The 20,977-nt window shown below is 34.5% G+C and overlaps 1 protein-coding gene across 7 annotated transcripts in view; it reads right to left on the bottom strand.

The window, feature by feature from the left end:
• LOC132729949 (tudor domain-containing protein 7-like) overlaps window positions 1-20,977 on the bottom strand; it is a 44,547-nt gene that overhangs the window by 4,414 nt on the left and 19,156 nt on the right. For 5 of the 7 annotated variants that reach the window (XM_060715785.1, XM_060715786.1, XM_060715788.1 and 2 more), the window contains 13 exons: window positions 20,452-20,522; window positions 17,199-17,332; window positions 15,278-15,332; window positions 12,468-12,626; window positions 10,687-10,836; window positions 9,386-9,496; window positions 8,011-8,151; window positions 7,409-7,499; window positions 6,749-6,868; window positions 5,650-5,903; window positions 4,804-4,902; window positions 4,174-4,286; window positions 2,697-3,255 (listed from right to left, as the gene is read on the bottom strand). In XM_060715785.1, coding sequence (XP_060571768.1) covers window positions 2,697-3,255; window positions 4,174-4,286; window positions 4,804-4,902; window positions 5,650-5,903; window positions 6,749-6,868; window positions 7,409-7,499; window positions 8,011-8,151; window positions 9,386-9,496; window positions 10,687-10,836; window positions 12,468-12,626; window positions 15,278-15,332; window positions 17,199-17,332; window positions 20,452-20,522 — 2,057 coding nt within the window. The remainder of the gene's footprint in view (window positions 1-2,696; window positions 3,256-4,173; window positions 4,287-4,803; window positions 4,903-5,649; window positions 5,904-6,748; window positions 6,869-7,408; window positions 7,500-8,010; window positions 8,152-9,385; window positions 9,497-10,686; window positions 10,837-12,467; window positions 12,627-15,277; window positions 15,333-17,198; window positions 17,333-20,451; window positions 20,523-20,977) is intronic. The other 2 variants (XM_060715790.1, XM_060715789.1) reach the window with 1 other exon arrangement.

The raw sequence follows: 20,977 nt of genomic DNA on the forward strand, positions 1-20,977 counted from the left end.
ACTCAACAAATCAATGTAAATCAATATACAAATGTTAATCAATATACAAATGTAAATCAATATACAAATGTAAATCAATATACAAATGTTAATCAATATACAAATGTTAATCAATATACAAATGTTAATCAATATACAAATGTTAATCAATATACAAATGTTAATCAAGATACAAATGTTAATCAATATAAAAGTTACCAGAATATTCAATCAACTTTGATTTAGAAACTTATCAAAATTTAATACTGTAAAATCATTATCATTCGTGGGGCATGAATTTTCATGGTTTTCGTGGGTAGGTCAATCGACGAATTTAAGATCCTACGAATTTTTATCCCAACAAATACTTCTTACCCTGTGTCTGTTCTATATATTACAAACATGCGTCGGCTCATTTCCGGCCGATTTTCGTGAAATGGATGTATATACATACAGTACAAATAATCAGGTTAGTGACAGATTAAATCTGTTTGCAATATTTAAGAAACTTGAAAAATAAACTTGATTATATGTTCTCAATTTACTTTCACAAATGTCGGTAGCATATACACACTTGATCGTTGTTGATTGTGTTAACAAGAATACTTGACATAATCGAGTTAATATGGGAACCCAGGCAATCCAATAATTATGGCTTATAAAAATGTCAGTTTGCTCTTATTAATTAAACAAGAGGGCCATGATGGCCCTGATGCCCCCCCCCCCCCCGGCAGGGTCAATTTTAGTCCAAGGGCTTTTATTTGTACAGACTTGGTAGACACCCGTAAAGAAGATGTTTCATGCTAAACATCTTAAGCTCATTGGGTTTTTTCAAAGAAGATTTGTTTAAGGTTTTTACTTTACACATATATAGTTAAAAACAATGACACCCCTAAGGGCGGGGCCAGATTTTGACCCCAGGGCTTTTTTTGGAACAAACTTTGTATGACACTTACTAGAAGATGTTTCCATGCTTAATATCTAAACTCTAGCCATTTGGGGGTTTTTCACAGAAGAGTTTTTTCAAATTTTTGCTATACACATATAAGGAAAATCAATGACCCCCAGGGCGGGGCAATTTTGATCCCACGGGCGTTTTATTTGAACAAACTTTGTAGACACTCACACTAGAAGATGTTTCATGCTTAAATATCTAAACTCTAGCTATTTGGGTTTTTTCAAAGAAGATTTTTTTAAGTTTTTGCTATACACATATAAGGAAAATCAATGACCCCCGGGGGAGGGCCAATTTTGACCCCAGGGCTTTTATTTGAACAAACTTGGTAGACACTCATTAGAAGATGTTTCATGCTAAATGTCTTAGCTCTAGCTCTTTGGGTTCTTTAAAAGAAGATTTTTTAAGTTTTTACTATATGCATATAGGGAAAATCAATGACCCCCTGGGGCGGGGCCAATTTTGACCCCGGGGCTTTTATTTGAACAAACTTGGTAGACACTCATTAGAAGATGTTTCATGCAAAATATCTTAGCTCTAGCTCTTTGGGTTCTTTAAAAGAAGATTTTTTAAGTTTTTACTATATGCATATAGGGAAAATCAATGACCCCCTGGGGCGGGGCCAATTTTGACCCCAGGGCTTTTATTTGAACAAACTTGGTAGACACTCACTAGAAGATGTTTCATGCCAAATATCTAAGCTCTAGCTCTTAGGTTTTTTTTTAGAGAAGATATTTAAAGTTTTTTCTTTCGGTTGCCATGGCAACCAGAGTTCTGCATGGAATTAAATTCTTTGAACAATTTTTAAAGGTGACCACCAAAGGAACATTCCTGTGAAGTTTGGATGAAATTGGCTTAGTGGTTTATGAGGAGATGTCATATAAAGTAAAAGTTTACGGACGGACAGACGCCGGCCGGACGCCGGACGAAAAGCGATCACAAAAGCTCACCCTGTCACTTTGTGACAGGTGAGCTAAAAAAGTCTTTGAAACCGAGCCTGCAACATTTTCAATTTTGTTGGCCCTTCTATAGGAATTCTTATTTTTCTATTTGATATTAATGTCGTAAATACACAAAACTATGACAAATACAATCGCTAAATCAGATGAATTGTACATTCTTTTGTCGTTTTTAATTGATTCAGTTTAAATGAATTTTAATCTGTATTTGTGCGAATGCTATAACATAAACATGAAAGACGCCGACGACTTTTTCTAGATCCACACATACAGTACTCGTGTTATTAACTCAGATTAATTTATATGCATGTAAATTTACACAGTCGCTGTGACGTTGCGTGTAGTTACTGTTAAATATGGTAAGACCAATTCAGGGTTTAAACTTTTTAAACTGGTTAAAACATGTCAGGTGTCGATTAAATTATGCGAAGTTTACATCGGCGAATTACAAGGGCAGTCTAATGGAGGTGCATATCATGTCACATAAATGTGTTAATTGCAGCCAATTATTGGCAGTAACTGTGCTATATTAAGAGTTATGCCCAGAGGCAAGGATTAAATTTATTGACAAGCGCTGTGTGACACGTTAAGAAATGTACATGCTGTAAGTAAAAATGTTCGCGATTAAGTTTAAGATTACTTTGCAAAAGGTTACTAAAGTTTTTTTTAAGAAAAAAAAATCCACGAATTTAAGAACCCATGAAAATGCCCATTTTGATAAAACCACGAAATTTCATGCCCACGAATATAAGTGAATTCGCAGTACTTTGGGTCAAGAAAATCATCAAAACTTTTATACTCACAACAAAGTTGGATGGATCATGTACGAAGGCCACATGTACATCTAGATATTCACCCACTTCTGGAATCTGGAATGGTCTCGGAACAGACTCATTGTCGTTGGAATTTTTCTGGCCCCCCGGACTTCGACCCAAAATTGGTCGACTCACATTTTGACTATTATCGAGAAACTCACTTGATTTTGATTTCATCGAAATGTCAGAATTTACACTAGCGTCTGAATTCTGAGATAGTTCCGAACTTTGTGACACATTCGGAGAAACTTGCTGACTAGAAACACTTGATGTAAAACCATTTGTTTGATTAGTTTGAATGACCGGATTGGAATTTGTATCAAGTTTTTTAACTGGAATAGAATCTTCTGTGGTATCGACAGGTCTGGGTAACGGAGAGAGAACTCGCTGGGGTGTGGATGAAGCAGAATTTGCCGGACTCGGTGATTCGGTTCTCGGTGTACCGATACCACCTCCTTCAGCTTCTATTGTACGTAGGATAGTGTCATTAATGTTAATATCATTGTCTTCGGATGTGTCGTATAGAATCACGCTCGGTCGACCTTCCCTGAAAAAAAAACCAAGCATGTATCATTTTCAGTCTTTCCTTTTAACACATTTTTCTGAACTTGATAATTCAACTTTCGGTTTAAATCCTAATAATCATGTTTGTCTATTCTGAAACTATACAGCACTACTGTCATATAACAAAATATAGTTGTGACCCTCGTCATGGCCGCACAGAATTAAACGGCCGGGAAAAAGATGCATTCACACTCGATCACACAATACATGAATAATATGTCCAGCTACTGGATGAATAACATATTCTCACTCTTAACTTAATCTTTACTTTTCATTTTGTATATGTATAATACACTTCAAATTCCAATATAATTCAAGTATTTTGAAACCTTTTTCAGACTGCACACTTTGACTTGATGTTATTTGTGCTATATACAAAAATAGCTTTGAAGTGTGCTAATGTTAGCTTTACACTATAGGCGTGTCAATGAAAAAAATTTCTTTTTTTTGGATATGTGATAAATAGAATATTATATCTGTGTAAATTCAATACCAAATTTATCGAACTCGAATAAAATAATAAATTAATATTACGCTTACCAAAGGTTTGCATTATATGATTTTTATTCAACTCCTTCAATAAATTTAGTATTAATCTACAATATCCTCTATGTACAATGTTAAAAACTGACATGTAATCTATGCAGCCTAGGTAGGCTGAATATTTAATAATGAAAATGACATCCTTTTCAAAAAAAAATTTTTTTTTTCTTCTTAGAAATGAGAAGATACCCTTATCATACATTAACATGCTTTGTCAAATGTCAAGTAATTCCACAAAACACTTAAACCTTTAAAAAGACTGAAAGTATACCTAATACATTCCCAAAAAGTTGTGTATTTAGTAATACATTTCAAATTGAGATTCAAGGTCAAAGGTCATGCAAAGGTCATGAATTACCTGTCAACAACCTCGGCAACACAAGTTTTACCAAGGGCAATGTCACAGATTTTCTCCAGTGCAGTAATGTTAGTAGACACTTCTTCTAGACCGTATAAGCACACTTCAACTGCCTAAAGAAAAAGAATTGATAATAAGATGTTATTAATATAGGATGTCACACGAGTTGAAATTAATAGATGTTATCTTTGATTAGGAATATTTTGTTTTTTCCCCAGCTAATCCGGGGCTACAAACAAACAAACTTTTACAGCTACAACTTCAAAAATTAAGCGAAAAGATTGACTAATCTATTGTGAACAACAGCTTGCCACTCAACTTTATTTGTTTTGAAGACACTGTTGGCTGACTAACTTTAAATTTTTATTGTGACATCCCAAGATTTGATAATGGTCAGTCCCAAAAAATTAATCATGGAATGTCCCAAAAAATTGATCATGGAATGTCCCAAAAATGTAGGCTGGGACAAATTCATTAAAGAAATTCAGCAAGTTATGTCCATGAAAGGCTCCATCAAATGAAGCCTGTAACATTGTCAACTTTGTTGTCTTGAACGTTCTTCAGGAATTCTTTATTCTCTATTTTAATGGTTAAACAGAATGACTCGAGTTTGATATTTGGTATATTCACCTGATATGGGAGCATTTTGTTTATCTGGGGGTCTATTGGATGCAGTTGCTCTGGAATCAGCTCATCTGTATCACCATGATCCAAGAAATAACACTGAATCTGAATAATACAACAAATAATCATCATTTAAATAAAATTATAGTACTTCCTTCAACAAACATAAGAAAATAAAATTAAAGTATTTCCTGTGACAAACATAAGAAGTTCAACTACAACATGTATTTTATATCTTTTAATTCTAAAGAAGCAAATTGCTAGATAGCTTCATCAGTACTTTGGGTTTTATGTCACACCAACACATAGGTCATATGGCGACTTTCCAGCTTAACAGGTGGAGGAAGACCTCAAGTGGCCTCGTGTGCATTATTTTAGGCAATAATGTGTATCGGAGTATAATGACCGACATTCCTTAAGCTAGCTGAATAGCTTTCTTAATAAAATAATCCAAAGTTCCTGGCGGAATTCGAACCTATAGCAGTGAGAGGCAAGCAGTTTGAAGTCAACAACCTTTACCACTTGGCCACTGATTAATCATGACAAATATTTTCAAATGCGAGACTTAATTTAATAATACGCAACTCTAAACACTAAATTTTAGCAAGAGCACTGAAAAAGGCAGCAATTACATTTTTGGTCTGAACAATACTAAAAATAGGAAGTCAAGCCTGAAGCTTATTTCCACAACTATCGATTTCATTTTCTGGTTGTGACCCCAAAGGGACTTGAACACTTGACTTAGACTCGAACCCTAGATTAAGTGGTTGTAGCACAGTAGGGTCTTGAACACTAAACTGATATCTAAACCTTAGACTGAAAGGCCGACATCTTAACCACTAAAACCTTTACCTTTTTTCCATCCTGTACTGACATAACTCGCACCCTGTGATACAAGCCGTCGTCGTATGCAATATAGGTATGACCCTCGGTGATAGGAGTTTCTGGAGAACTGTTCCTGAAAGCTTCTTGTAACTTAGACTGGTAACTGTCCAGCTTATCACTGTAGTTTTCACCAACCAGTCTGAGCATCACGGACTCCGTAGATGAGCTTATGTACGTAACATGTACATCCCACTCTTTGTCTTCCGGTAGCTTAAGATCAACTGAAAAACACGGAAAATAAGTTGTTGTAAATTAATAATTTTTTCTTGAAAACCCTTTATCTTATTTCTATCTTGTACTGAATCATTAATGATTCATTTTTATTCATGTACCAGCTTTATTTATAGCATAAATATTTGTCTCTACAGGTTATCATATTTTTTTGCCGCTAAACGCCAGAACGATGTGTTTTGCACCTTAAAAGCATGTTCCGTAGTGATGTGGCTTCCTGTAATTTTATTATGTTTTGCACTTATGAAGGCATTTAGCTGAAACGTATGCAATGAATAATTACTGAATGTTCGTGCTTGTGTGGATTGTTTGTTAATTTCATTTATTTTAATAAGAGCTGTCAGTAGAGCAGTGTGGCTTGACTTATCCTCTGTGCTTGATTGTAAAACAAAGAGCCAGGAATATTAAAGTTAAAAAAGGGCCATAATTCTGTCAATATCCATGTTTAGAATTATCGGCCTTAAAAAGTGACCTCCTACTATGCTTTCAAATATGTGTGTTAAGTTTCAACCCATTCCCTTAAGTAGTAGTGGAGATACCAGCCCTCTCACAAAAACTTAACCAAGTGCGACACAACACTTGGGGTATTACAGTAGCTTTCCTTATTCTTCCAATAGTTGGACTAGAATAATCAAATAATGTGGTGTTTAATGGTTCACATACTTAACAATGAAACACTGACCCAATTAAATCAGAGAATTCAAGTTCAAGTATAAGTCTAGGCCTAGACATTAAGAAGTTGGATTTCATAACTTTCAGGCTCTGAAGACCAAAGAATATCATATTTTTGCACTATTACTTGCATTAACTGAATGGATAAGCATAATTTATTTACCAGGATGTAGTGAGTCTTCATCGGCTTTTGTTGCCATGACAACACCAGCTTGTATGAGCTTCTCGTTTATGCTAAGTTTCTCGTCACTTTTTAAATATATCACAACTTCTAACATATCATCTGCAATACAAAAACATTCCATATCATACTAGTGTTACAGGAGGGGTGTTCAATAGTATATATAATCAGTTCAATAAAACAAAGACATTTCTTTAGTTTTCGACCTTTTGTCTCCTTCAGAAAAAATTGATGTTTATAAAACAACAAATGATGCAACGTCCATTTAACTATATGCTAAACAAAAATAAAAACTTTGTCAAATTAAAAACGGATTAAATGTTGGAGGCTTTTATTTATTTTTTTTAATAAAAAAGGATGTTAAAAAAATTATGTTTTATTCAAACATGATGTGTTCTGATCAAATTTTCAATTGACCATTGTATACTTCATTTTTTTTATGTTTATAAAATTCTGTATGTTAATATTCATGTAAGTTGCCTAAGTCAATATCTACATGTACATGCATGTGGAATGTATGGAAATATTCATGTAAGTGCCTTATTCATGTCGAAAACCACAGAAATATAAAATTCATGTAAAAGCTGTCAAAAAATTCATGTAAAAGACAGTGAGTAAATGTTAAAGAAAGTAATTTCCTACCACAAGCACTTTGTGGAATGGCAATCAGTGCTTGTTCTTGTACTTCATCAGCAAACAATGTGGAAGCAGTTTCTCCCCATTCTGACTCACCCTGGAATTACAAATTTTATACACGCACCCTGAAATACTGTTTGACATTTTGATATTATTTTCGGCCATCGATATATCAATGTAAGGATCTTACACTGGCTACTAGTACAGACCAGCATATCTAGCTGGTGGGTAATTGTTTATGGCAGTAATGAGGCTCTGTTGAGTTTCCGCTAGACATTTACATGAGAGCTAGATATTTGTGTCTGAGACGACAGCCGGTGTTTGGTTCTTTTCATGCATAATAAAAATGAATCATATTTCTGGAAGAAATTACGAGATCTGATATTTTCATATCACACTTTTTTCTTGTAAAGGCATTAGGATTTACAACTTCATTCAATAATGGCAAAACGTTGCCATCCTAAGAATGCAATTCATTCATAAAGATGCACTGTGCATGTATGAGTTTACAGTTTAACTCTGTCACATTTTCAACAGAAAGGCCTCTGAACTATGAAACTATAAACCTTTTATAGGTCACCAAACTATAAAACAATCTATTATCATACCTGTAATGGCTGTATACCATACAGACTACAGCTGATGGCCTGGCACGGATATTTAGCCAGTTCCGGAGACAACCAGCGTATATCGTCCTCCTTAACTGATTCAACATTACCGTAATCTACAAACAGCAGTTCCACTGTACCCTGTAATACAAAATATTTTATTACTTAAAAGAAATCAACTGAGGTCAAAAAGCTTAAATACATCAAATATAAATTTCTTACATCAATCAGCATTGACACTTAAAAGTGAAAAATATGCAAATGATAATTTAAGATAGATACTCAGTAATAAATTGTAAATAATATTTTTTTAAGCTATTCTTAGCCCAGTTTGAATGAAAATTGCAATGTTTTTCAACTTAAGTAATTTTTCTTTTTTCAAATTTAAATTCTGGAAAAAAACGTGAAAATGAATGATGTGAAATTTTGCACACAAGTTATTGGCCTATTCCTACATCAAATGGAATATTTACATGTATTTTAAAAAATATTTCCAGTCCTGTCATGTCGAAAAACGTCAGTGGAGTCCCTTTAATATTGCATTTCCACAGACAAATGATAATTTACATATAGTACAGTGTAATTGTGAACACCTGTGATACCATTATAGGTCAAAAAGTTCAAAGTTTGGAAGTATTCACAATTCAGAAATTTTGAATGCAATGAATCAGACTGAACATTAAACAAAAGTTTTAAGGTTTGAAAATATAGAAAAAATTTACAGCTTTAACTTGATAGCCTTTGTTACAATGACATGATTAATCCATTAATCCTTTATACTGCTGTATGTGTGTAATTAATTTATCAGAATTCCGATTTGAAACAGTCCAATCAGAGTTTTAGGGGTTCCAATATCAAAATACAAAGAAAAATTTTTTTTTCTATTGATACGCCTATAACACTTATCAATAGACGAGATACTTTGTTTACTTTTTCTCTCTCCCTCATGTCCTTTTTTAATTTTTTGCTTGAGTTTAAAGCCACATCAACTTTGCAAAGGTCATATGAAACTTTTCCTGTTGTATTGAAACATAAATAAATGAAGCTGCAATGCTCATCATCATCATTTCAAGCATGAGTGGAGAACCTTTATTTATGATAATTGGACAACTTCCTCACATGAATGAATGGACTTACTCCAGAACTAAAAATACCGAGCTAATCCAGGGGTAGAAATAAACTTTTTTACAATTACAGCTTAGAAAATAAGTGCAACAGGTTGAATAATCTATTGTGACTGGTAGTGCACCATGAATATATAAACTAGTAAAAGTATGTTTGTACCCGGGGATTAGCTTGGAAAAAACGCACATTTGCCGAGTTTCTGGATAACATTCATTCAACATCTATGACATTGAGATTCATACTGACTTACATCTGGTCTATGTTGAAGAATCTGAGCTCTCGTCCACGCACCATCTCCACTAAATAACGCCGCACAATATCTCCCCTTCTCCAAATCTTTACTCGGTGGACTGCTTGTTGACTATAGAGAAACAGAAATCAAACAGTGAGCAATAGAATAACATACCATTACAGCAACATTATCCACGGATGACCGTGATTTGTTATCTTAAGCATTTTACAGTGCTAGTTTGATTCACTATATTTTCTATTGATCCAAGCATTCTATGATGAAGAAATTTTGCAGATATATCAAATTTACATTTGATATTTAAAAAATATTCAACTATTTTCTTTCTTAACGGATATTTGTTGAGACTATATAACATACACAGTAATGGTGTTGACTCTTGGACAAGGACAAATTTAGGGCATCAAACAATACATAATTTAGCTCTCATATCTGCATAAACAATAAACATCAAACCAATGGTTGCATGCATTTTAAAAGGTTCCCCCTTACTTCACTTCAATGTTGTAACATTTTTCTGGTTCTTCGAGAACACTTACTCAAGCACATGTAATCCTGAAGATTGTATTGTGCTTAAGCCAGTGCTAGGGAGCATAATAGATGTTGCACTTTTACATTATCTCTCATGAGAAAACATAATCTTGAGTTTGTTATCTTCATTTGTTGTTTTCATTGCTTCAGAGGGATCTCCCATTTCCCATACTGTTTTGTCAATATTGCAATTTTAACATACAGGTCAACAGATTTAATTTAGCTTTATAAGTGACTGTAAGGGAAGTCTCAGGACTCCAGTCCATGATGCTTAGCATAAGGTTGCAACTCTTAAGGAGATACTTTTATACAAATTAAATGCTTCAGCAGTACACATTTCACTAACACTTTGTTCACAGGTCACACTCTATTCTTATTCACATTTCATTCACAAATTCTAGAACTTTGTACTAAGCTTCACACTCTGTTCACAGTTTCAAACTTTCTTCCACATTGTCACACTTTCTTCCCCAGTTTCACACTTTATTCAGTTTCACACTTTCTTCCATAGTATTACACTTTGGTCTTAGATTCACACGTTGTTTTTTAGTTTCACACTTTAAACAGTGCACTAACTATTCATTTACTTTCATTCATATTAAAGATAAAATCTCTGATTTGTCGTATATAATCAAAAACTCTAATTTGAATTTGCTGTAGCTTTTGGCCTTTCGGCTTTCTTCACCGGCATTTATTATACATACAAATATATTCAGACAAACCATTACCTCACTTCCCTTGTTTATATAATATATTAGTACATATCTAACCTGACAATGGGTCTGTAGCTGTTCAGCAATTGTATCTATAATACTGTCTTCTCTTTGTACACAGAAATAACCAGGGTTGTATATAAATGTCATATAGACTGTGACAGGATCATTACTCGAGATCTGTAGGTCCTTTGGTATCTCTAAATTCTGAAAACATATATCAATACAGTGAAGAATTATAGCAAATATCTTCCATTCTTTAATTAGCAATGTTAGTTTGTTTGTATGTTTGATTGGGTTTTTAAAAGTCCAACTGGGGCACAGGGAAAGGTCAATTTTTGGCGGGCGGTTTTCCGCTTTTTCTGGTTTGGGGGAAAAACCCCAGGGGCCGTTCCAGCATTATTTCAGGCATCCTGAGTAGAACCACCAACGTTCTGTAAGCCAGCTGGATAGCTTCCTCATATGAAAGAATCCAAAGTCCCTGTTGGTATTCATACGCACAGCGGTGAGGGGCAAGTGGTTTGAAGTTAACAACCTTAACCACTCTGCCAATGGTGCCTCAGCAATGTTAGTTCTTTATTCTGAAACAAACTTCAATACAGTGACTGATTATTGTAAACATAATGCATTCTTAAATTAGCCTTATTAGTAGTAATAGTAATTGCATAATTACTCAGAATTACTTTTTAAGATTGTGGATGGAACTAACTACTGAATGTTAGCGGTAAGTTAGTGTAATGAGTAATTGTAATACCAAATTGAAAAATTAATAGTAAGTACATGTATATTATATTGCTATTTGACCACACAATAAGATTCAAAACAAGCTTTCTACATTAGTATACAAGTAATAGTAACTAATTCTTCTATCTAACTTTACTTGATATGCAATCATCATTCACCAATGTATTACAGTAATTGTAAATAGTTGTGTGTTAAAAGCATTTGTGGTTATTGCTACAGTTACAAACAAGTGAAGCTATTACTAGTTATTGTGAAGTTAAGCTGGGTCCAGCAACTGTAAGGTAAAGCTGTTATGTAAAGTTGTACCTAGTAATTGTATGGTTAAACTGTACCTAGTAATTGTAAGGAAAAGCTGTAACTAGTAATTGTAAGATAATTCAGCTGTTACTAGTAATTGCAAGGTAGTAATAGTAAGGTAAAGCTATTACTAGTAACTGCAAAGCAAAGTTATTACTAGTAATGGTAAAGTAAAGGAGTTAAGACAAAGCTGTTATAGGCAGTTTAAAGATGCAGTGTAGCTGTAACTAGAAATGGTAATTTGTAGCTGTTACTAGTAATTAAAATGTAAAGCTGTAAATAGTAATACTGTAATGCAAATATGAGACAAGCTAATACTAATAATTGTAATGCAAAGCTGTGAATGGTACATTTACTTGTAATAAAGAAATTGTAAGGTTAAGTGTAGTTGTAATTAGAAATGGTAATTTGAGCTGTTACTAGTAATTTTAAGGCAGAACTGTTTCTAGAAGTTGTAGCAATTTTAAAGTAAAGTGTAGTTGTACTCTTGCACTGTTACCAGTAATTAAATAGTGTAGTGTTGTTGTTTATTGTAACTGTTCAGTGTAGCATGAGTTATTGTTATGTGAATATTAACAAGTTTGAATTGCATAGAACAAACAAATATGTTATTAGAATACTGTATTGGTGCATATAGTCATTATTGTACATAGCTCAGAGTCAGTTCACATTATTGGCATAGGCAAGTATTATGCCCTTGCTCTTTTATTTAGATAGCTTCTTTAAATACTTTCTGACTTTACAAGAAAAAGAACACATAAAGATCTGGGTGCTTTAAGGTAACATTATTTATATACCTTTAAAACAGAATTCTGTTTATCTTTTGTTTCAACATACAGACCATACAAATCTTTCACTTCTGATTTACATGGTGATTCTAGAGCTGATTTATTTTCAGCTTTTACAGCAGAGTTATCTGGAGTGTTCTGTTTTTCTTGATTTTCACTTCCATTCACCTTAAGGTGAAATGCATAAATTTTATTCAAATCAAAGCAAAATAGCAACAAAAATAGTTTTAGTCACATTTAATTCTTAAAAGAAATAAGGTTAACACACTGCAAAACCTATAAAGTTGTGGAAAATGTGTACATTTACAAGATTTATGAATATATGTCTTCCTGTGGAAAGTAGCAGCACACCGTTATTATCAGTATAAACAGAAACAAGAGCTGTCCGTAAGACAGCGCGCTCGACTTTTTTATTGCTTGCCAATAAAAAAAGTTTTTGCAGTAAAAGGCAATACAAGAATCTCTGTATTTTTAAAGTGAACTAGTTGTTTGATACCCTTGAATATTACAGCAATGTTTATATGACATAATTTATGGTAAAGTGAACAAGTGGATAGGAATGAATTTTTTTAGATTTTTTAAGTTTTTTAGTGCTTGCCTATAATACAAAACATTGACAGTTAAGGGCCATAATTCAAATAAAATCTTTGACAGAATTACCTTCTCCTGGACATGTTTGGGAATCATGATTGTAAACAAGTATTCCAACTTTCAAATTAATATCTCAAACAGTTCAGTCAAAAAGTGGACTGGTACTAAAAACTTAAACCAAGATTCTAAGTCGATAAAAGGCCTTAATTTTTAAAACAAATCCTTGACAGAGTTACCTTCTCTTGCGTACAGATGGGGGTAATGATGTGAAATAGCATTAAAAGTTTCAAAGCAATATCTCAAAGGGTTAAGGCAATAAGTGGATTTTACCCATATTCAATGTATTTTCTAAGTCAAAAAGGGGCATAATTCTGTCAAAAACCTTGACAGAGTTATGTCCTCTTGTCTGTTGATGAAGGTCGTGATGGTAAACAAGTATGGTCAGTTTCAAAGCAATACCTCCAATGGTTTTGAAATAAAGTGAGGTGGTACAAAAAACTTAACCAAGCTCAATACACTTTCTAAGTCAAAAAAGGGCCATAATTCTGTCAAAAACCTTGACAGAGTTATGTACTCTTGTCTGTAGATGGAGGTTATGATGGTGAACAAGTATGGTAAGTTTCAAAGCCATACTTGTAATACTTCTGAAATAAAGTGGGGTGGTACGAAAAACTTAACCAAGGTGTGACGCCAACGCCGACGCCGGGGCGAGTAGGATAGCTCCCCTTTTCATAGAAAAGTCGAGCTAAAAAGCATGACTAAACACATGATTATACTGCATATTCCTACAACTATATATAATATATATACCATATACACTAGAGAATTGTTTTCTACGTGAAAATGAATTGAAGTATATACCGTACTAGACCCAAACCATTTGCTAAACAATAACAGCATATTTTTTTATTATAGCTAACAACCATTACACCTTAGAAATATGAAAAATTTAGTCTCAGTACAGAAATAAATAGGGCCAGAAAAGGGGATGCTATGAACAATTTACAGGAGTTCATTTACTGGTCTTTCACTGAACAAAGCAATTTTTAATAATTATCTGTCATAATAAGGCCAATAATAAACATTGTTTGGTTGTCACAACATTCTTTTTGCATCCTCTGATCTGATATGATTCTCTTAAAGTGACATCATGCCTGTCCAAGTGTATATAGTGAGTGAACAGGTGAAAGTCAAAATAAGTTTACATTTTGCCATAATTCCATATAATATTATAATTAGCTGCGCATGAATGATAAATAACTCAAGTGGCCAAAAAAGGTTTCTGTAAATATCCATTGGAATTTACCTGTAATGTTCAATTTATATACCCCCCAGCCCTTTTATATTTTAGGCAGATTAATATTTCATCCTTAACATTTCCAATATCAACTGTTGGCCAATTACCATTTAAACAGTCAATTTTTTTAAATATAAAGTCAATTCAGTACAACTTGACAATGCAAAAATGGGCATAATTTCACTTAAATGAAATGAGTACATAAGCATCTCTAAGAATAATTTATTTCAAAGAATCATTTATTTACAAAGTGACTTTATCACCAAATATTTTTTATTTTTATACAGGTTCAAAAAGGGAAAACATCAAGAAAGTCATCCTGTCTAGCATATGGTCTGAATCCAGTACAGTACACATATGTATGTACCCATGTCCCAAGGTTACATGTTACTCAAACTATCAGACTAGATATTAAAACTAAAACTATAATTTAATTTATGCATGCTGTTAGAATATGATAACAGAAACATTTTAAGCAAGGTATACAATAACTTATATTTTTTCTTGTTTTCATGTAGCTTACTTCCGATTGAATAAAAAAGCAAAGTTTTGCTAAATATACATGTATTTCTGTCATCATATTCTAACAACCCATCACCAGACTGATACAATTGACAAAAACATTGTGGACTGTACATACAGTGCTACTTCATTTAGAAATAAGAAAAACTCATACATAACAAAAAAAAAAATTTCTGTCTTATGCTTAGTTAATGGATATTTTCCAAAGTGGTAGATTTTCACAGAATAAAAGCAAACATGTACAGTCAAGAATATTTATTAATATTTGCAAGATGCAAAGAGCTTTATTTCATGATTTTTTTTTAATATAAAACATTATCTGCAAAGCTATTTCCTGAGAATAACAAATGACTATAAATATACATAATAATTATATATATGTATAACGTTCAAGTTGTATAATACATACCATATTTGGATCTTCAATAACTGGATATACTAATTCTCTATCTGTATTTGGTACACTGAAAATAACAAGAGCTGTAAGTAGGACAGTGTGCTCCACTATTCTCCGAGCTTGATAGTAAAACAAGAGCTTGGAAAATAACAAGAGGTGTAAGTAGGACAGTGAGCTCCACTATTCTCTGAGCTTGATAGTAAAAACAAGAAGCTTGGATAATAACAAGAGCTGTAAGTAGGACAGTGAGCACCACTATTCTCTGAGCTTGATAGTAAAACAAGAGCTTGGAAAATAACAAGAGCTGTAAGTAGGACAGTGAGCACCACTATTCTCTGAGCTTGATAGTAAAACAAGAGCTTGGAAAATAACAAGAGGTGTAAGTAGGACAGTGTGCTCCACTATTCTCTGAGCTTGACAGTAAAACAAGAGCTTGGAAAATAACAAGAGCTGTAAGTAGGACAGTGAGCTCCACTAATCTCTGAGCTTGATAGTAAAACAAGAGCTTGGAAAATAACAAGAGCTGTAAGTAGGACAGTGTGCTCCACTATTCTCCGAGCTTGATAGTGAAACAAGAGCTTGGAAAATAACAAGAGCTGTAAGTAGGACAGTGTGCTCCACTAATCTCTGAGCTTGATAGTAAAACAAGAGCTTGGAAAATAACAAGAGCTGTAAGTAGGACAGTGTGCTCCACTAATCTCCGAGCTTGATAGTAAAACAAGAGCTTGGAAATAACAAAAGCTGTAAGTAGGACAGTGAGCTCCACTATTCTCTGAGCTTGATAGTAAAACAAGAGCTTGGATAATAACAAGAGCTGTAAGTAGGACAGTGAGCACCACTATTCTCTGAGCTTGATAGTAAAACAAGAGCTTGGAAAATAACAAGAGCTGTAAGTAGGACAGTGTGCTCCACTAATCTCCGAGCTTGATAGTAAAACAAGAGCTTGGAAAATAACAAGAGCTGTAAGTAGGACAGTGTGCTCCACTAATCTCCGAGCTTGATTGTAAAACAGGAGCTTGGAAAATAACAAGAGCTGTAAGTAGGACAGTGTGCTCCACTAATCTCCGAGCTTGATAGTAAAACAAAACCCTTGGTACTGTAAAAATTTTTTGTAAGTTCAAAAAGGGCCATAAATCTGTCAAAATATATGTAAGTGTTAAAGGCCTTGGATAGTGACCTCCTATTATGCTCTCAAATAGGTGTGTGAAGTTTTAACTCATTTCCTTCAGTAGTTTTGGAGATACCAACTTGCATGCAAAATCTTAACCCAAGTATGATGGCAACACCAGTCATGACACTGGGATGAGTACAATGACTCTCCCATTTCTTTGAATAGTCGAGCTAAAACTGGAAAAGAAATATCTACTTCTGTCTTTCTTTGCATGAAACTTTTATTTAGCATCACATGAACTGTCAACATCGACAAATTTCATAACTAAACACATGGCCTGCTCTAAACACATGGCCTGCTGGCAGCAACAGATTCAAGCCATGCAACCAGTTCAAGACCAACATCAACTGGCATGTCTGTGCTGCCACATCCGGGTCTACAGTATAACTATTAAATTAAATTATTTTGAAAGATAGACAAGTCCATTTAAGATATGTAGTGAGGTAAGGCTGAACATATTTTTCATGAGCTTAGTTTTTCTTTTATTTTCCCTGAAAAACTATGTTAATTCATCTTGAGGTGGAATGCTGCTGCAGCAGTTAAGCCGGGTCAAGGTAAAATAATTTTAACAGTCTTACGTCTCAAATATTTTGAAAGATGGACAAGTCCATGTAAGAGATTTAGTGTGGTAAGTCTTAGCATATTTTCATAAGCTTAGTTTTTCTTTTATTTTTGCTGAAAAACTATGTTTTTTCATCCACAGGCAGAATGCCGCTACAACAGTTAAGCCAGATCAAGGTTTAATAATTTTAACAGTCTTACGCCTCAACTTTGGCAATATCCCTCCATGATTTTACAAGCTTCATTAGTTCTGCCGGCGGGTCCTCGTTGTACTTTTCCTTATATTCATGTGGTATACGAGTTCCCCATAATCCATTCTTCTTCTTCTCTAGCATCTGCAAAGAAAATTTAACTTTGTGCAAGAATTAAGTTTTATGCTCACTATGCCTAATTACCATGTGGCTTTTTGTGATCAGCATAGGGCAGAAAATCAATATAAATAACAGTCCAGGTAGAATTAGCAGGAATGAGTCATCTTCACCTTATGTGAAGAACAGGTATTCAAAATCCGTGGCAGGATTCAAACTTCAAGCTGTGATGGCAAAGCAATAGGTGGTCAGTGACCCTAACCACTTGGCCATATAAAAGGCCACTCTATTTTTAGACACATAAATTATCACCATGATTACGTCTAATATTGAGAGACACAAACCAGATTACATTCTTGAATTGATAAGCATTTAATTATACTAAGTATTTCACATTATCCTCATATTTTGGTAAACAGCATCACATCAATGCTATTAAGAACACTTTAATCAAATTAAATAAACCACGAAACAAATGACAAGACCTTCAGAACAAGATATGTTTGTAAAACATGTATGCCCCCTATCAGCAGCCAATTAGTCATGTGATAAGGTTATTATGCATGACTTCTGACCCAGTGATCAAACAATTAATAAGGGTTATCAAATATCTACTGGTCATGACCTCAACCTTTAACCCCTTGACCCAAAACTCAATAGGGGTCATCTGCTGGTCACGACCAATCATCATACAAAGTTTGAAGTTCCTAGGCCTAAGCGTTTTTAGTTAATTGATCGGAAACCGTTTTAACATACAAGGTCAATGTGAACTTGACCTTTGACCCCAAAATCAATAGGGGTCATCTGCTGGTCATGACCAATCACCATGCCAAGTTTGAAGTTCCTAGGCCGAAGCGTTCTTTAGTTATTGATCAGAAACCGTTTTTACATACAATGTCAATGTGACCTTGACCTTTGACCCCTTGATCCCAAAATCAATAGGGGTAATCTGCTGGTCATGACAAATCACCATACCATGTTTGAAGTTCCTAGGCCTAAGCTTTCTTAAGTTATTGATCAGAAACCGTTTTTACTTACAAGGTCAATGTGACCTTGACCTTTGACCCCTTGACCCAAAACTCAAACGGGGTCATCTGCTGGTCACCACCAATCATCATACAAAGTTTGAAGTTCCTAGGCCTAAGCGTTTTTTAGTTAATTGATCGGAAACCGTTTTAACATACAAGGTCAATGTGATCTTGACCTTTGACACCTTGACCCCAAAATCAATAGGTCATCTGCTGGTCATGACCAATCACCATACCAAGTTTGAAGTTCCTAGGTCTAAGGGTTCTTAAGTTATTGATTGGAAAGCATTTTTACCTAAGAGGTCAATGTGACCTTGACCTTTGACCCCTTGACCCCAAAATCATAGGGGTCATCTGCTGATCATGACCAATCCCCATATCAAGTTTGAAGTCCCTAGGCCTAAGGGTTCTTTCGTTATTGATCGGAAACCGTTTTTACCTACAAGGTCAATGTGACCTTGACCTTTGACCCCTTAACCCCAAAATCAATAGGGGTCATCTGCTGGTCATGACAAATCACCATACCAAGTTTGAAGTTCCTAGGTCTAAGGGTTCTTTTGTTATTGATCGGAAACCGTTTTTACCCAAGAGGTCAATGTGACCTTGACCTTTGACCCCTTGACCCCAAAATCAATAGGGGTCATCTGCTGATCATGACCAATCACCATACCAAGTTTGAAGTTCCTAGGCCTTAAAGTTCTTTAGTTATTGATCGGAAACCGTTTTTGCTTACAAGGTCAATGTGACCTTGACCTTTGACCCCTTGACCCCAAAATCAATAGGGGTCATCTACTGATCATGACCAATCACCATACCAAGTTTGAAGTTCCTAGGCCTTAAAGTTCTTTAGTTATTGATCGTAAACCATTTTTGCTTACAAGGTCAATGTGACCTTGACCTTTGACCCCTTGACCCCAAAATCAATAGGGTCATCTACTGATCATGACCAATCACCATACCAAGTTTGAAGTTCCTAGGCCTTAAAGTTCTTAAGTTATTGATCGGAAACCGTTTTTGCTTACAAGGTCAATGTGACCTTGACCTTTGACCCCAAAATCAATAGGGGTCATCTACTGATCATGACCAATCACCATACCAAGTTTGAAGTTCCTAGGCTTTAAAGTTCTTTAGATATTGATTGGAAACTGTTTTTGCTTACAAGGTCATTGTGACCTTGACCTTTGACCCCTTGACCCCAAAATCAATAGGGGTCATCTACTGATCATGACCAATCACCATACCAAGTTTGAAGTTCCTAGGCCTTAAAGTTCTTTAGTTATTGATCGGAAACCGTTTTTGCTTACAAGGTCAATGTGACCTTGACCTTTGACCCCTTGACCCCAAAATCAATAGGGGTCATCTACTGATCATGACCAATCACCATACAAAGTTTGAAGTTCCTAGGCTTTAAAGTTCTTTATTTATTGATCGGAAACCGTTTTTGCTTACAAGGTCAATGTGACCTTGACCTTTGACCCCTTGACCCCAAAATCAATAGGGGTCATCTACTGATCATGACCAATCACCATACCAAGTTTGAAGTTCCTAGGCCTTAAGTTCTTTAGTTATTGATCGGAAACCGTTTTTTGCTTACAAGGTCAATGTGACCTTGACCTTTGACCCCAAAATCAATAGGGGTCATCTACTGGTCATGACCAATCACCATACCAAGTTTGAAGTTCCTAGGCCTAAGGGTTCTTTAGTTATCACTCGGAAACCATTTGGTCTACGGACCGACGGACCGACAAGTGCAAAGCAATATACCCCCTTTTCTTCGAAATGGGGGCATAATGATTACATGATACATATACATGTTAAAACCATTAAGTCTGGTGTAGCCCGAGCCAGTATGTCTCCTTCTTTCTTGGTATTGGCTTATGAACCTAATCCCCAAAAGAACATGGATGATAGCAAAGCGTTTGCAACCATCCAGTGTTTATGCCCAAGAAAGAAGGGCACCTTGAAGAGCAATACAAGTGTATGTTAACATAAAATACTGAAATGTTCAAGAAAATATAACATTTATACATTATATGTTATAAGAGGTTGAACATCTATATTCCTTACACTAAAATTAAATACATAACAAATTAACAATTAAAAACAATTAACTGTTACCTCTTTCACTCTTGATTTAACTTTAGCAAGCTGTTCTCTTGATAACGAGGTCCCTACAGTCTCCTCCTTGGCTGAAATATCATTATAGGTTGGTAAGAAAATATATAACTAAGCTTGTAAGGTATAGCAGAAAATAAGATACTCCTACATTGTCATGTATGATACCTTATACCCAACGTAAACATATGAAAATATATAAAAAGAATAAGGAAAGTGAAACACACGAAATAAAGTGGGTCAGGTTTCTATAATTTTATTAAAGTCCTACGTTTTGGCTATTCAATAGCCTTCATCAGGGTGAATGAAAATATAGTATATTTTCTTACTGTTTGAGACTTATACAGATCTAATGAACATTTTATGTGACCAGTAATTTCTGAATACTTTCTTATTGAGTCTAAATATTATACATGTAGATCTATGTGACAAGGAATTACAGAGAATATTGTCAACTTGCCACTTTCCAATTAAATGATAAAGAAGAAAAGAAATTTAGGACCCAATGAAGGTTTGAATACCATTAAAA

This window comes from Ruditapes philippinarum, unplaced genomic scaffold (assembly GCF_026571515.1).
Source record: "Ruditapes philippinarum isolate M1 unplaced genomic scaffold, ASM2657151v2 ctg5778_1_1_1_1, whole genome shotgun sequence".
NCBI classification, from domain to species: Eukaryota; Metazoa; Mollusca; class Bivalvia; order Venerida; family Veneridae; genus Ruditapes; species Ruditapes philippinarum.